At 48.6% G+C, this 16,776-nt stretch overlaps 1 protein-coding gene across 4 annotated transcripts in view; it reads right to left on the bottom strand.

The window, feature by feature from the left end:
- The window catches only part of LOC144115266 (uncharacterized), a 339,847-nt gene that overhangs the window by 255,597 nt on the left and 67,474 nt on the right, over nt 1–16,776 (bottom strand). For all 4 annotated transcript variants that reach the window (XM_077649571.1, XM_077649574.1, XM_077649573.1 and 1 more), the window contains one exon: nt 10,568–10,753. In XM_077649571.1, the coding sequence (XP_077505697.1) occupies nt 10,568–10,753 (186 nt within the window). The remainder of the gene's footprint in view (nt 1–10,567; nt 10,754–16,776) is intronic.

Raw genomic sequence — 16,776 nt, 5'->3', positions numbered from 1 at the left:
CGATATATGAGACAGATACTGCGCCATTTCCTTTCCCCAAAAACCAATTATTATTATTATTAAACCATTTTATGCTATCGACCTCCCAATTACGCTTTTAACTTCACATCCGAGCGGCATAATGTGTTTAACTATGTTATCTGACGTCCAACAGCACCCATATTATTCCAAGGCAACTTTAACTTTCCTAACCTCACTTTGTCTCCGAAAGTGATTCCAAAAAACATTATCTGTGTTGCAGGACAGTGGATTCTTGAAACTCTGTTCAATTTTTTCCCTCTTCTTGGCTGCCAACGCAAATTTATTATTAACTTCCGATCCCGATCTGGTTTCAAACTTTACCTACTTGAGCCGGCCTAAGGGACCGTTTGTTGCTTTCGTCTAGCTTCGACATTCAAGCTAACAAAGCTGACAAGGAAGTCAAGCAAATCCGTGATGGCAACAGAGATGACTTTCAGGCCAGCACTGAGGAACATTATACATTTCTCGAAGTATTAACAAATTTTTATATCCGAGCCACACAAACCAACCGGAGCATTTTCATTGCTAAAATTTACGAAAGGAAAAATAGATTCCTTTATGCACCATTACAACGTATACAAAAGCGCTGTTGAACAACGCACACATCACAAAGCTTCCTAACAGAAAAAAACCCTTTTCCGATGCTCTTTTCCTGCAGCATTCCTTGTCACACATGTTCGTAAACAATCCCCGCAAATTTTGGCGAATCTTCAATCCTTCAATTGAACTGTGAGGTACAAACGGTATCTGACCACCGTAGTGGTATGCCCCACTAGTGAGTAGTATGCCAGAAAATTATATTTAAGGCCGATCTTCCCGCTACTCTTACCTTGACGTTATTCTCCTTTATCCAGTACCTCTTGTTTTCTTAACCTTTCTCCAAAATTTCCTGGACAACTGGAAATTTGTGCTAGCACAGACAACCACGGAACTCGACGTAAAATTAAGCGAGGAGATGAAAGCACCCCGTATTTCCTCCGCTTTCTCCTTCTTCTTCCGGGAGCTCCCGCCGAAACAATTGAATTGTGGTTGTTGCTCTTGTTGTTGGAATTGTTGTTGTTGTTGTTTTTGTTTTCTAAAGACACATCGCTCACACCCACACTGGCTAGAAAATTGGGAGGCATAGAAAGTCTATTCTACTGTGCAGTTTCGTTTCCAAAAAAGAAGCAAGAAAGCAGAAATACAAACATGCACATAACACGCGGGAAAGCACCTACGGGGCCGCGCATTATACTTTAAAACTTAAAAAGGCAGCCAGCGAGATTCCAGTGAGAACTTTTGAATGGTGGGACAGACAGACCTGCGGCAGAGCCCATTATGGTGGCGCCAGTGACAGCAAGAGCGGCCAGCTCAAATTAAGGTCAATCTGCTGCAAGGGCTCCTGCAACAAATTCCTCTTAAAGAAGAGCAGTGCGCAAAAAAAATGGTAGGGTTTAAACGTAGTTAAACCAAGTAGACGTGCCAAAGCATGTGCTAAGCCTGGTTGTCTCATGGTTTTACTTTCCTGGGTCGTCGGTACTTATCGAGACGATTTTAGGCTGAGGTTAAACTCTGATCGAGGTTAAGCTGATCAGATGTTTGCGCTGCAGATGGATATTGATGAAGACGTCGATGTGCACATCGTTATGCACTGCACGCAGACGTAATTTTGATTCTGGAAACTTCGCTTACTCGAATTAGGTCATTCTCTGTCAAACATTTTGTGTATTCCGAGCCGATCGCATTTGAGGCGGGTGTGGTGCCTTGTTAACATTTATTTATATCAATGAATTCATCGGGCACATGTGTCTCACCAAACAGTGTTATTCGCAGTGTTGGCGGCAACCTGAACAGCATCACCCAAATGCTGCTTTTTGCTGCCACACTGTAGGCTTTTATGCATTCTTGGCGCAATTGTAGATCATCCCAGCGCATGAAAATGGTTTAGCCCTTCTGGCTGCCAAGTGTGTCTTCTGTTTTTCTCTTTTTTCGCCGCTAGCTATAGGCTGGATTGTGTTGCGACTTCGTGTTTGCACGTATATACATATTTCTTTAGTTTATACCTTAGTTGGTTAAGATTTCAACTTTCTATTTGAATGCAAGTCTTCAACATGTGTAATCGAACAGTTTGTTCTGATGCCTGCACTTAGTTTCACTTGATATGTTTTGCATGGATTCCAACTAGCTTTTAGCTAGAGCTCCAGATGTTGTTTCAAATTTAATTTCTATAAGTGTTCCGAAATAAACTTCTCTTGAATTCAACCAGTGAGCTTGAAAAGTTGCATGAACTGTGAAACGAATTAAGGAAAGAGACTGCCGGCATTGCGAAATGCGTTCTGAGGAAGCTGCTCTGAGAAGTGTCAGAAAGTACAGACTGCTGTAGCAAACACTATGGTGGCATGGTCACCGAATGTTCTGCCCTAAATGAGGAAAACAATCATTAAAGGCGGATTACGTCGCGCTGCCTGTTCAATCAGATGCACCAAGATCTTGTCTTCTGATTATGAACTAGCATAATCGTACAGTTTCAGAAACGATCAAAACAAGACGCTTTGCTTGAAAAAGCCAGAAAATAAAGACTCAAAACAAGAGACCTGGGTCTCTTTTAACACATGGTGTGTAGATAAATGAACACTGGTATCCGTCACTGAAGAAGCTGATGGACATGACAAAGGCTCGAAAAGAACACCAGCAGTAGATAGTTTATGTTTTATGGGGGTGCAACGTCCCAAGGTGACTCAGGCTGTCAGGAACGCCGCAGTGAAGGGCTCCGAAAAAGACTGCACAGAGGAAAGAAAAAAGAACAAAAAACCGCCGTGTTATCCTGTTTTCACTCAGTGTCGAGTGCTGTCAGATAATAGAACAAAAATCACTCGTGAAATCATTGAAGCTCATGAAATCCATAAATTCAAAGATGAATGCGTAAGCGTTGCCTCAATAGCTCTGTCTGATAAAGAACTACGTTTCCTTGATGAGAATAGAAAAACGTGCGCAGCTGGTCTTGTGCCACTGTAGACCTGTGCTCAGGAATTGTCATTTTCGTCAATCTGTTTTGTGTATCTGTCTTTTCATTTGAGATTGGTTGCCACTGTACTTAAGTAGTGAAAATCACCTCAATAAACCAGTTGTAAGTTCAGCGCCGTGTCTGTGCACTTGTCACGTCCTTTGTCCCCTGCGCTGCTGAAAAAACCGCTGACGAGTGAAGGCACGGAGGGGACCCAAGGACATGTTCCTGGAAAATTTTTAAACTTTTCGACCAGTCAGCTGCGCAGAAGTACGACCCTTTACGTCACTCGCATCGCAAAAGCGCATCGCAAAAGCGCGCTGAAACGGACAGGGAGAGCAGCAGACACAACCTGCTCACGCTTCGCGGCCTGGCTAACAGGCGGCGCAGCCAATGCCATGAGCATGGCCTATAGTTATCATGCGTCTGTGTCAAATTATGTGCTATGTAAAATGCGTTTGATCGTTCCTCATATATCCCAGCACGGCGACAATCTTCCTTGTTGAACACGTCTGCTGTACACCTAAGGCACTTGACTAAGAAGCAAACAAGTGGAGTTTTTTTTCTCGTAATTCAATGAGAAAAAATTTTTAATTGCTACAGCTCCGGCAAGATAGAGACTTGGGACATACTGTGAATGGAACATGTGCATTTGTCAGCAAAATGCTTGGTGTCAGTGAATGGACAGCGTTTAATGGAAAGAAGGAGAGGCAAGAGTAAGCAGGTGGAAGTGGTAGACACCCAGCACAGAATGGCCAGGAAGTGGAGATTCGTGGCGTAGCACCCTGTATAACAACTTCCTAGAGCTGGCATTGATGTCATGCATGCACAAATTTTCCCGCCACAATGTTAGATGCTAACTACATGGCATATGCTTTAAAGGGGTCCCAGGCACAAAGTTTTACGGTGTCGGTTTTTCTGCCTTGAAAGAGGCCTTGGGCCCTGGCAATCATGAACATAAGCCCAGAACACTTGTGTACAGTGTGAATAATTAATTACAAACCATTTTGTACACAAAACCTTTGGTCTCAGTTAGCACCTTCGCTGAAGTGAACAACCCCTGAGTTTAGCGACGTCACAATAATTAAAGCAAGTGCACGATGACATCCGTCGATGTGGGTGGAAATGGTTTGGTCTATGGGGGTTAAACGTCCCAAAGCGACTTAGTCTATCAGGGACGTTGTAGTGAACGGCTTCGGAAATTTCCACCACCTGAGGTTCTTTAATGTGCACTGACATCGCATGGTACACGGACGTCTAGAATTTAACCTCCATCGAAATTCGACCACCGCGACCGGGATCGAACTCCCGTCTTTCAGGTCAGCACTCAAGCGCCATAACCACTAAGCCGCGGAGGCAGCCCAATGTGGGTGGAAATGACGAGAGGCTCATCGGACAGCATTAAAAACAGCAATAACTTATGTTCCCCTCAAAGAATGTGCCAGACACTTGCGAGATGGCAACTTCTTACGCCCATGAAAGAAATCGTACGGTAACTAACCCCTACCTCCTCTCCCACTACCGACCCATCCCACCTTCCGGCCCTGTGTGCAATGCACAAACGGCAAACCTGACTGATATCTTCGGGATCTGTCCGGCTTCCCCTCCACCCAGCAGGCCGGAGCCACTCCAAACATGGGAGGACTGGGAGACCTCACTACGCTCCACAGATCAGGCACGACAGAAGATCGTCGCCACCTGTGCGGACAGCGTCATGGACCTTTTAGCCATGAACGTTTGAGTGCGGTGTGGTCGTGCGGGGACCCGGGGGTCCTGGGAGGCCCGAATTCCTCTGCACAATACAGTCTTTCTCTGTCTCACTCTCATGCCGTTCATTGCGTTTAAAATTTTGTGTCTGCACCCCTTTAAGGACTATAGACACCAAATTTTTTCTTGCGTGTTTTCTTCTTTCAAACGATATCTTAGACATTCGTACACATGAAGCACTCTGTGGTATTTGTGTACGACCGCTAAATAGGTTATAATTGAATTTCTTCTTCACGCTGTTTCGGTTTCGTCGACAGAAGGACGACTGTGACGTCAAGTTGATGTTTTCGCCACGTGATCAACTGGAAAAACTTGTAAGGGCCAGTGCGGGTGGCACCATCAGGGGACACACAGGGACGGCTGACAACACTGGAGGGAGAGGGGATGCGTGGTTGGCTATGGCGTGAATGTGCGTAAGGTGGGCGCGGGCAGCGCGGGAGTGATCCGAGTGGCGTGGTCGAAGTGGGCTCAAGTGTGAGCTCGGTGCGCGTTGCATTAGGTGCGCGAACCGCGGATGACTAGTGGGGGACTCCGGCACGAGGGACTCTGTGAGCGTGTGTAATAAATCATCCCTTGACACGCGGGGGCCCGTCCGACGGAACCAACATGGAGACCAATGCCGGAACGTCCGCATCTGATGAAAGCTCCGTCACAGCCACGGTCCCGACGACACTGGTGCAGCAACTCCTGGCCACTACGCTGCTCGAGCGGGAGCAACTGGCAGCGCAAGTGCGCGAGATTCTGCTCAAGACATCGATCGACACCAGCAGTACGAGAGCGGAGCAGGCCAATGAAGCTAGGCCTAGCGCGTCACGGGCTTTGACGATGAGGGAGGCACCTGGGCCGTTACCGAAATTCATCGGATATGAAGACAGTCAACCCACGCAAACATTCTTGGATCGATTCGTCGAGTACTGCGATTTGGGAGGCATCCCGAACGATCGTCGCCTTCAACTTATCCCTGCGGCGTTGGAAGGCTCTGCGAAACAGTGGTGGCGGTTCATCGGTGGCCACTCAGATTGGGCTTCCTTCGCCGAGGACTTCAAGGGCGAGTTCGCGGCCGTCGACTACAGGGAGAAATTGAAGGCAGAGCTGGCCGAGCGCACTCAGCACCCTGCCCAGAATCTAAAACAGTTCATACACGTCATAGCAGAGTACTATGACCGTATTGGAGAGCCTGTCACCGACCCGGAAAAAGTTGATCGGGTGAGGCGGCAAATGCATCCGACCTTTCAGGACCTGACGAGTAACATGGAATTCGCGAACCTGCGCGACATGGCAAAGGCAGCGGGCCTCCTTATGCAGCGTGCGTGGCACCGCCTGGGTTACGTGCCACCGCCACTGCGATGCACGCAGGCTGCGCCCGACCTCGCCTTTGTTGACGCCGGCGCTCCACATTGTCACTGCCCTGTCGCGGCGGCCTCAACCGATGCTTCGTCACGACATGACTGGTCGCTTCGGCCTGCGGCGGTGCTCCCGTCCCGACACGAGGTCCGTCCTTCGGGTTCGACGCTGCGAGCTGAGGCCCCTTTGTGGGCCCCGCCAGATCCCCGTGAACAGTACCAGTCGCCGGCTTCAACGATCGAAAGCAGCCGCTCCGCACCGGTCATCGCATGGCCCATGCCTCCACCTGACGCTGTTGTCTGCCACCGGTGCGGTGGTAGAGGTCATCGAGCGCGCGCATGCCCTACAGGCAAGTCACGAAGCAGACCACGCTGCTTCCGCTGTGATCAGGTCGGTCACCTCCAAGCAAACTGTCCGGGAAACGGCCGAGCGTAGCAGTTGTGCCGGCCGATGGGAAAGAACCTCTGCTCGAGGTATCAATCGGCGACAGTGTAATTTACGCCCTCATGGACACCGGCGCCAGCGTTAGCCTGATGAACGCGCGAGCCTTCGAGGCGGCGAAACGAAGTGGCGCTAGCACCAGAGAAGAAAGACGGACTCTCTGGCTTGCAGAGGGATGGTCGGAGACAACACTCTCTGTACGTTGCCGAATCCGATGGGAGGGTAGCAGCCGGAAACAGCGCTTCCTCTTATTGGAGAAGCTTTGCCACGACATAGTTCTGGGACGAGACTTCCTTGAAACAGCGGGCTTTTGTGTACATATAGGCCTCGGTGGATGGCACTCGGGATGGATCCCCAGCCATTGGTGAGGTTCAGCAAGGCACCCTCTCGCCAGCACACAGCGGCTGCTGGCCATGCTCAAGACAGCTCCACACAAGTTGCACAGCAGCATCCTGTCATGGAAGACTGGGATGAGGACCTAGCTACCTCCTTGCAGCAGCTGTTTGCTCTGGAAGAGCATGGTCCACCTGAGGCCAACTGCAGCCAAGCGACGTCTGACAGCAGGGCCTCTCCTGACAGCGATCGACTTGAAGCCATCCTCAGTCAATATAAACATGTTTTCCAAAAATACCCCGGCTGCACATCTCTCATTACGCATAGAATAGATACAGGCGACCACTGTCCAGTCCGTTGCAAACTGCGCCCAGTAAACGCAAAAAAGCGGGAAGTCATGGACCAGTGTATACAAAAATTGCTGCAGCAAGACCTTATCGAACCATGCACCAGCTCATGGGCCAGTGCTCCAGTCCTGGTGCAGAAACAGAATGGTAGGTACCGCCTAGCAGTTGGCTACACACCATTAAATGCCAGGACAAATGTACCAAGGTACCCAATGCCTCGTACCGACTGGGTCCTTGCACAGTTGGGTCGTGCCAAATGGCTCTCGAGTCTGGACCTTGCACAAGGTTTTTTCCAAGTGCCTGTAGCACCGGAGGACGTTCAAAAGACTGCGTTCATATGCCACAAGGGCATGTTTCAGTTTAAGAGGATGCCATTTGGAGTGGCTGGAGGGCCAGCAACGTTTCAGTCTTTAATGGACAAACTGCTAGAGGGAATAAAACATACCTACTGCATGGCTTTCTTGGATGATATCCTTATCTACTCCGACACATTGGCAGAACATCTGGACCACATTGCAGAGGTGTAGCGTAGGATTGACAGGGCCGGCCTCTCAGTCAACCCAGCAAAGGTTTCCTTCTGCAAACAGACTCTCAAGTTCCTTGGGCACATAATTACTCCTGGCGAGTGCAGACCGGACCCAGACAAGGTACAAGCTGTCTCTCAGTTTCCCCCACCCCGTACTGTCAAACAACTCCAAATGTTCTTGGGCCTAGTTGGCTACTACAGGAATTTTATACCCTCATTCTCCGACAAGGCAAAACCTCTAACACTGCTGTTGAGGAAAGGTACAGACTGGTTGTGGGGGGCTGAGCAGCGAGCAGCATTTGAGCTGCTGAAGACTACACTGGCAGGCGAGGTGGCTGTCACCCTACCGGATCTGAACCGACCATTCGTCATTGAGACGGATGCTAGTGGCACAGGCATTGCGGCGGTTCTACTTCAGGAGGTGGATGGCTTGCTTCGGCCAGTCTCGTTTATTAGCAGAACCCTAAGCGCAGCAGAGCAAAACTACACAGTGCAAGAATGGGAATGTTTGGCAGTCGTGTGGGCTGTGGAAAAATTCAGGCCATACATTGAGTTTACGTCTTTTGAGCTTCATTGTGATCACGCATCGCTGGCATGGATGCTCAACACTGAACACACGTCGGGTCGGGTGCGACGCTGGGTTTTGCGATTGCAAGGGCTGAGGTGCACGGTTAGGCATCGCCGAGGCCGAGCTAACATCCCAGCCGATGCTCTGAGCAGATTTCCAACTGGTCATCCAGAACCAATGCCTTCAAGCTTGGCAGAAGAATGGTTTCCGATAGAACTCGAGGAACCACAGCTCACCATTCGCTTCGCTGATGTTGCCTCGGCTGAAGTTGTTGACACCTCACCCCTAATCGACTGTGCAAAACTGAAGCACGAGCAACAGAAAGACCCGTTGCTGCAGCAGCTGCTGCAGTACCTTGAGGCGGCGATCCTACCAGACGACCCCAAGAGGGCAAAAATGATCTCCGACTTGCCCAAGGAGAGCCAAAGAGCAACTGATGGGGTTCTGCTTTGGACATGCGGAGGCAAAGCGGTGCCGTGGCTCCCCCTCCGCCTACGGGAATTGGTGCTTAAACTGGAGCACGACCATCCACTCAGTGGACATGCCGGCTTCTTCAAAACCTTAAGGAGCATCGAAAGCCGCTTCACTTGGTTGGGGGTGCGCTCCGACACGTCTCGCTATGTACGAGGGTGTCAGCAGTGCCAGGTCTTCAAGCCCCGTCGCCAGAAGCCAAAGGGACTTATGGACAGAACTTGGGCGTCCTCACCCATGCACCACCTCAGTGTGGATCTGATAGGCCCATTGCCCAGAACTCCACGGCAACACAAGTATATCCTTGTAGTTCTGGACACATTCACTAAGTTTATCGAGCTTTTTCCCCTGCGGGCACCAACTTCAAAAGCCATCGTTGAAAGGATGGTGGAAGTTTTCTGCCGGCACGGTGCACCTCTTTCCATCTCCAGTGATAGCGGTAAACCATTCGTCAGCAAGATATGGAAGGGAGCGCTGCAACATTGGCGAATACAAGAGCGGCACACAGTCCTCTACAGACCTGCTGGACAGCCTGTAGAACGTCACAATGCTACAGTCAAGCAGACCATTGTCAACTATTGCTCCTCCCACTGCAATTGGGACAAGCGACTCCCTGAGGTGGCCTTCGCAATGCGGACATCAGAGAGTGTGGTCACAGGGTTTACGCCCGCATTCTTGTTCTATGGTCGGGAACTTCGTACACCTTGGGCAGATAGGCAGCAGATTAGTGCTGAAATTTCAGCATCGGCAACCCATGCACTCGCTGCAGAGCTAAACCTTTACCTGCAGGATGCATTGGCCATGGCCAGGGAACACCAAGAATCAGCGAAGGCCGAACAGGCCAAGCATTACAACAAGCATCGTCAACCAACCACCTACAAAGTTGGCGACCTTGTGCTCCGCGAAAAGCACACTCTAAGTAATGCAAGTACAGGCTTCACTGCTAAACTGGCCCCTCGCCGCTCTGGGCCCTACCTAATCACTGCCCGTGTGGGTCAGAACAACTTTAAACTCAAAGACCCTGCCTCAAGAAAGTATATGGGTGTGGCCAACGCAGACCAGCTGATGCCATACCATCCACCGTGGAGGCCTGCATGCACGAATTAAGGGGGGGAGGATGTAAGGGCCAGTGTGGGTGGCGCCATCAGGGGACACACAGGGACGGCTGACAACACTGGAGGGAGAGGGGATGCGTGGCTGGCTATGGCGGGAATGTGCGTGAGGCGTGCGCGGGCAGCGCGGGAGTGATCCGAGTGGTGTGGTCGAAGTGGGCTCAAGTGTGAGCTCGGTGCGCGTTGCATTAGATGCGAGAACTGCGGATGACTATTGGGGGACTCCGGCACGCGGGACTCTGTGAGCGTGTGTAATAAATCATCCCTTGACAAACTTTAATATAATCACTCACAGGCTTGTCATTCCATGTTTTGGAAGATGCTGGATTAAATGTTGTAGTGAATTGGATCTACATATCAGCGATTATATTACAGTTTTTCTAGTAGATCACGCGAACAAAACATCAACTTGACGTCACAGTCGTCGTTCAGTCAATGAAACCGAAACAGCACGAGAGAAGAAATTCAATCAAAATATTTAGCGGTTGTAGGAAAATACCACACGGTAACTCATGTATTCTAATGTCTAACGCATCGTTTGACAGAAGAAAACGCGCAATAAAATTACACTAACTGCCCACTGAAAGAGAAGACACTTTCGCAAGGCAGGAAAGCTACCTAAGGTACAAGATGTTAGGTTCCCAGATTATTTACCTGGATGAGATATGTGCAACGGGAGCAAGCGCAGTGTTGGTGGAAGGACAGAACAGCGAGCGTGTGCTGCTTGTGCCAAGATCAGGACAACCATGGCCTGGAGCAGGCTGCCAGGGAAGGGCCACCGCATCACTGTGATGCACATCAGCAGTGAGAAAGGCCCATCAACGGCTCCCGGTATGTTTCCTGTAAAAAACAAATAGGGTGAAGACTGCTATGAAGATAAGGGTGGCAATCATTTTGAGATGTTTTCACTCATGTGAAGCAGCCAAAAGAAACATGCTAGCGAAACACAAGCAGTTGTGTCATTCACACCTGGACGAAGCAATGCCGACAACAGTTTTACACAAAGAAGCAGTTCAGCAGTGGCTGACAGAGAGAACACTAATGGAACGCTATGATGCCAACAATGTGGCTCCTATAAATCATGAAGCTGCCCAAACTGTGCGTTGTCAAATAACATGTAGGTGTCGCTGTGGCGAGGGCTGGCAACGTCAAGCTCTGGCTCCCACCTTAGCTTTAACCTATGGAGTTTCTCTGGGTACAAGTTAATAATGATACCAAGAATGAGCATAAAGATTTATGGCTTCCTTTGGTTGAAGCTCTGTTTAGAAACAAGACACCAACGGTGACAGCAGAAAAGTGGAGGAATTGTGCACACCACGCCATGAATAATGAAGAAAAATTCAGAGCAAACTCTGCCAGCGGCCCTCATATTCATTAACACATACGTGTCTCACAACACATAATTATGTACCACATCGGCTCTGGGATGCATCACAATAGTAAACCAGCGCTAACATTTCTTGCACTGGAAATTAAGACTTTACATCACCAAGGTATCAGGCTTCCAAACTGTGGAAGTGGTATGCCAGGTTTAACATCCTCAAGCAACACATGGGCTGTGAAGAACACCGCAGTGGACGGCTCCGGATTAATTTATACCACATGGGGTTCTTCAACGTGCATTCACGTCGCACAGCGCACCATTGTTTTTATGTTTTGCCACCGTCGAAATACTGCCACTGCAGCAGGAACGGGATCGAACCGGCGACCCTGAGATCAGCAGCCGAATGCCAAAGCCACTAAGCCATGTGGTGGGTGCTTCCAAATTTTCATCTAACTGCATTTTCTATGAAATCCTTTCCTGTCGCACTAATGAATACAATACTTGCTTTAACTATTCGCTTAATAATTCTTAAGGCATGCTGTTTTGTCTTCGCTGAGAACGAATAAACATCTGAGGCTCCTCAACCTTCACGCTGTCAGCAGGCAAAGGACACCTGCAGCTGCATTCCTTTAATACAAGCACATGCATCAGTTTTTATGCATATACGCAGGTTGGAGTGGAACGTCAATCCTTAAAAATGTCCGACACGAGTATGACGACATCCATACAGACACAAGACAGCAACGGCAAGCTGTAATACGGGCACTGCCTTTGATAAAAACAACTTACTTGTGTGGTGCATTCTTTTCAGCCATCTCCTGCTTTTCGATACAGCTAACTCATTGTTAGAAGCATACAGAAGCAGTGAGCCACTCACAACTTGGCTCCGGGCCCTCCGGCTCTGCTTCTCGCATCGATTCTTTTGACTTTAAAAGCGCACTTACAACGAAAGGTGGGCGACCTGTCACATTTGCAAACAGCGCGCCTGTTTTGCTCCTTGCTAGCCATGACGAAGCAAGTACGCATCGAAATGATAACTGAATGTGGGGGAAGATAGAAATACAAGAAAAGCATTTAACTCTCTAGCGCACAAATTCAATACGACGCAAATTTTTATTTTTCTCGTCGAGCAGCCACGATCTACCGCTGACGCTGATACTGCAGATGCTTGGGCAAGTTGGTGTGACATGGTTTTTTCAGCATTGCAGGGGACAAAGGACGTGACAAGTGCACAGAAACGGCGCTGAACTTACAACTGGTTTATTGAGGTGGTTTTCACTACTTAAGTACAGTGACAACCAATTTCAAATGACAAGACAGATACACGAAACAGATTGACGAAAATGACAATTCCTGAGCACAGGTCTACAGTGGCACAAGACCAGCTGCGCACGTTTTTCTATTCTCATCAAGGAAACGTAGTTCTTTATCAGGCAGAGCTATTGAGGCAACGCTTACGCATTCATCTTTGAATTTATGGATTTCATGAGCTTCAATGATTTCACGAGTGATTTTTGTTCTATTATCTGACAGCACACGACACTGAGTGAAAACAGGATAACACGGCGGTTTTTTGTTCTTTTTTCTTTCCTCTGTGCAGTCTCTACAATGAATGCCAAGGTGACGGGAAGCGGTGCCACTCACGTTGTTGTTGGGTTCCCACAGCCGGTCGTTGAGGCAACGACCAGTTTGCCATGTGTAGTGCTTGCCACATGTAAGCGGAAACCTGTACACAACATTGCTGCTACATGGTACAAAACCTTTTTGGTGTTTCTTATCGCAGCCAACCATCCTTTCATTGCTGCTGTAAACAATATGGCAGAGTTTGGATAAGCTTATCGGGCGCGGAAAAAACAACGTTTAGCTCGGCACGCGCTCCCACCCTTTTCAGATTATGTGAAATGCGGTGTAGATAAGGAATAACCACATACTTTCTTTTTTCTTCCTTGGGCCTTTCAGTGGAATCTCCGCGGCCTGAATTAATGATTTCTCTTAGCAGGCTCTCTGATATTGCAATCAGAAAGTCGGAAGGGTATCCTGCTGCTTGTAAGCGTACCACCTGATTTTGATAGCTGCCTTGCATCGCATGATGGCATGATTTTTCTAGGGCATTTCTTAAAACACAACTTTGCGATGCCGCGCTTTACAAGCTTAGAATGTGCAGAAGCGAAAGGCGTGAGGGGCTTCTGGCATCGTGGCTCGTAACGCCAGCACACATGGCTATTCTTGAGGAACATGGCAAGATCTAAAAAACGTAACTTTCCTTCAGAAGGCGTTTCATGCGTCAAAACAAGAGGGTCAAGACAGGTGTGAAAAATTGATAAAACTTTCGAGACCGAGGCCTCTGCGTCAGTAACTGCACATGTCATCAAAACTAAAAAATCATCTACAAACCTAAAAACACGAGCCACGCTTTCGTCTAGTTGACTATCAAGGAGCCTGTCATGGTGCGCGAGATAAATGTCGCTCAGTATCGGAGCTATGCATGAACCAATGCAGACGCCATTGCTCTGGGGTAAACAGATTCATTCCAGGTGGAAAATGTCGAGTTAAGGTAAAAAGTAAGGAGTTACAAGAAGTTGCTATTGCTGATGCCTGCAGAATTCTGGAAAGCTACCACACCAAAGGAATCAATGCATTCTTCAACACTTGCCAGCAGTTTCATTTGCGGAAGGAAATAATATAAATCTTTTATATCGACAGAGCAGGCCGAAAAGCCTTTCTTTGGGTATTGTTGCAAGAAAGCGATTACTTGGTTAGAACTCTTCACCTGAAAAGGGTCGTCAATGGTTAAGAGGTTCAGCTTGTCTTGCAAAAATTAACGCGACAGACTTTTGCCATGTGCCATCCTCGGTGACTATTGCTCAAAGTGGGCAGTCCAGCTTGTGAGTTTTGGCTGTGAAGAATATCTTTAAGCAGGACCCCTTGCTTTTCTCTATACACTTGGCTAGGGATTCCAAATTCATTTGTGCACACATTGTCCGTGCTCGGGCTTTCACTTTACTTAGAGCGACATCGCTTCTCTGCCGGAAAGTTGAACAGATAGCATTTTCTGCCTTCGATAAGTAGAGCGCTTTTGGCATCACAGCAAAACCTCCCTCTTTATCAGCGTGTAATAGGGTCAGCGAATTGTTCTTTAAAAACGAAACGGTGAATTTGATTGGAATTCTACACCCGGTAGGTTTACACTTTGCCAAAATGTCCACTCCATCTGAAACACATCGGTCCACTTCAGGAGCCGCTGCTAGGCTGGAAACTTGTCTCACCATCGCAAGAAGTTCCGGTGCCGATCGCCTGGGTTCGACGGCGAACTATGGTCCTCGTCTAAGGACGTCTTGTACTTGTTCCGGCAAGGACACTTCACCATAGGTGTGGACCGGACTGAAGCTTTCCTGATGCGTCTTCTTAGTGATGGCTCGAAGCTGCGGCAGCCCGCACTGCCATAAGAATTCGGTAGTCTTGTCTGCCGTCTGAGACCACCGCCGCCATTCAAGTGCGCCATGAGCTGAAGATGTGCCGCTGTGTGCTCTCAGGAAGGGCCATTCTCTGTAGAGGCAAAATCACTCGTGAAATCATTGAAGCTCATGAAATCCATAAATTCAAAGATGAATGCGTAACCGTTGCCTCAATAGCTCTGTATGCTAAAGAACTACGTTTCTTTGATGAGAATAGAAAAACGTGCGCAGCTGGTCTTGTGCCACTGTAGACCTGTGCTCAGGAATTGTCATTTTCGTCAATCTGTTTTGTGTATCTGTCTTTTCATTTGAGATTGGTTGCCACTGTACTTAAGTAGTGAAAATCACCTCAATAAACCAGTTGTAAGTTCAGCGCCGTGTCTGTGCACTTGTCACGTCCTTTGTCCCATGCGCTGCTGAAAAAACCGCTGACGAGCGAAGGCACGCAGGGGACCTAAGGACGCGTTCCTGGAAAATTTTTTGTAAAGTTTTCGAGCAGCCAGCTGCGCAGAAGTACGGCCCTTTACGTCACTGAAGACTTACATGAAAATATATTCGTGACTAATCAATACTCCACACAATGTAATATCAAAGCACAAGCGCATCGCAAAAGCGCGCTGAAATGGACAGGGAGAGCAGCAGACACGACCTGCTCACGCTTCGTGGCCTGGCCAACAGGCGGCGAAGCCAATGCCATGAGCATTGCCTGTAGTTTTCATGCGTCTGTGTCAAAGTATGTGCTATGTAAAATGCTTGTTATCTTTCATCATAGTTCCCAGCATGGTGTGACATTCTTCCTTGTTCAACAGGTCTGCTGTACACCTAAGGCACTTGACTAAGATGAAAACAAGTGGAGTTTTTTTTTCTCGTAATTCAATGAGAAAAAATTTTTAATTGCTACATCTACAGCAAGATAGAGACTTGGGACATACTGTGAATGGAACATGTGCATTTGCCAGCAAAATGCTTGGTGTCAGTGCATGGACAGCGTTTAATGGAAAGAAGGAGAGGCAAGAATAAGCAGGTGGAAGTGGTCGACACCCAGCACAGAATGGCCAGGAAGTGGAGATTAGTGGCGCAGCACCCTGTATGACAACTTCCCAGAGCTGGCATTGAGGTCATGCATGCACAAATTTTCCCACCACAATGTAAGATGCTAACTACATGGCATATGCTTTAAAGGGTTCCAGGCACAAAGTTTTTCGGTGTCAGTTTATTTGCCTTCAAAGAGGCCTACGGGCCTAGCAATCATGAAAATAAGCGCAAAACACCAGTGCATAGTGTGAATAATTAATTACAAGCCATTTTGTACACAAAGCCTTTGGTCTCAGTCAGCGCCAGCGCTGAAGTGAACAACACCTGAGTTTAGCGACGTCACAATAATTAAAGCAAGTGCACCATGACATCACTCGATGTTGGTGGAAATGGTTTCGTTTATGGGGGTTAAACGTACGAAAGCGACTCAGGCTATGAGGGACGCTGTAGTGAAGGGCTCCGCAAAACATCCACCACCTGGGGTTCTTTAATGTGCACCGATATTGCGCGCTACACGGGCCTCTAGAATTTCACCTCCATCGAAATTCGACCAACGCGGCCGGGATCGAACCCACGTCTTTCGGGTCAGCAGCCAAGCGCCATCACCACTGAGCCGCGGCGGCTGCCCGATGTGGGTGGAAATGGCAACAGGCTCATCGGACAGCATTAAAAACGGGGAGGAGGAAGAGGAAGACGACGCTGCTCGATCTGTTGTCACCTCAGCTCAGTAATTTTGCCTTGTTTTCTAGTTATTAACTAGGTTATTTCCACCCTTGGAAGACGGCCGCGTCTTTAAGGCGGTACTGTCCCTACAGGAAGGGTACAGCAGCTCCGGCGCCGGTATTCTTAAAGGGACAGCAGCGCCATCCGAAGGAGCCCAGTGGGGCGGAGGCGGCAATGGCATCACATGGCGGGGATATGCCAGTCATCAGGGACGTCCAGCAGTGCAGTGCGTCATCATCGCTCAGTGGGGACGACTCAACAATCGTCGCCTCTGACGAAGAAGTGGCTGACATGGCGGAAATGGACAAGGATGGCTTCAAAGTGGT

The sequence above is a fragment of the Amblyomma americanum genome, chromosome 1 (assembly GCF_052857255.1).
Source record: "Amblyomma americanum isolate KBUSLIRL-KWMA chromosome 1, ASM5285725v1, whole genome shotgun sequence".
NCBI classification, from domain to species: Eukaryota; Metazoa; Arthropoda; class Arachnida; order Ixodida; family Ixodidae; genus Amblyomma; species Amblyomma americanum.
The sequence above is the reverse complement of the archived record's forward strand: the minus strand, read 5'-3'. Positions and strand labels throughout refer to the sequence as shown.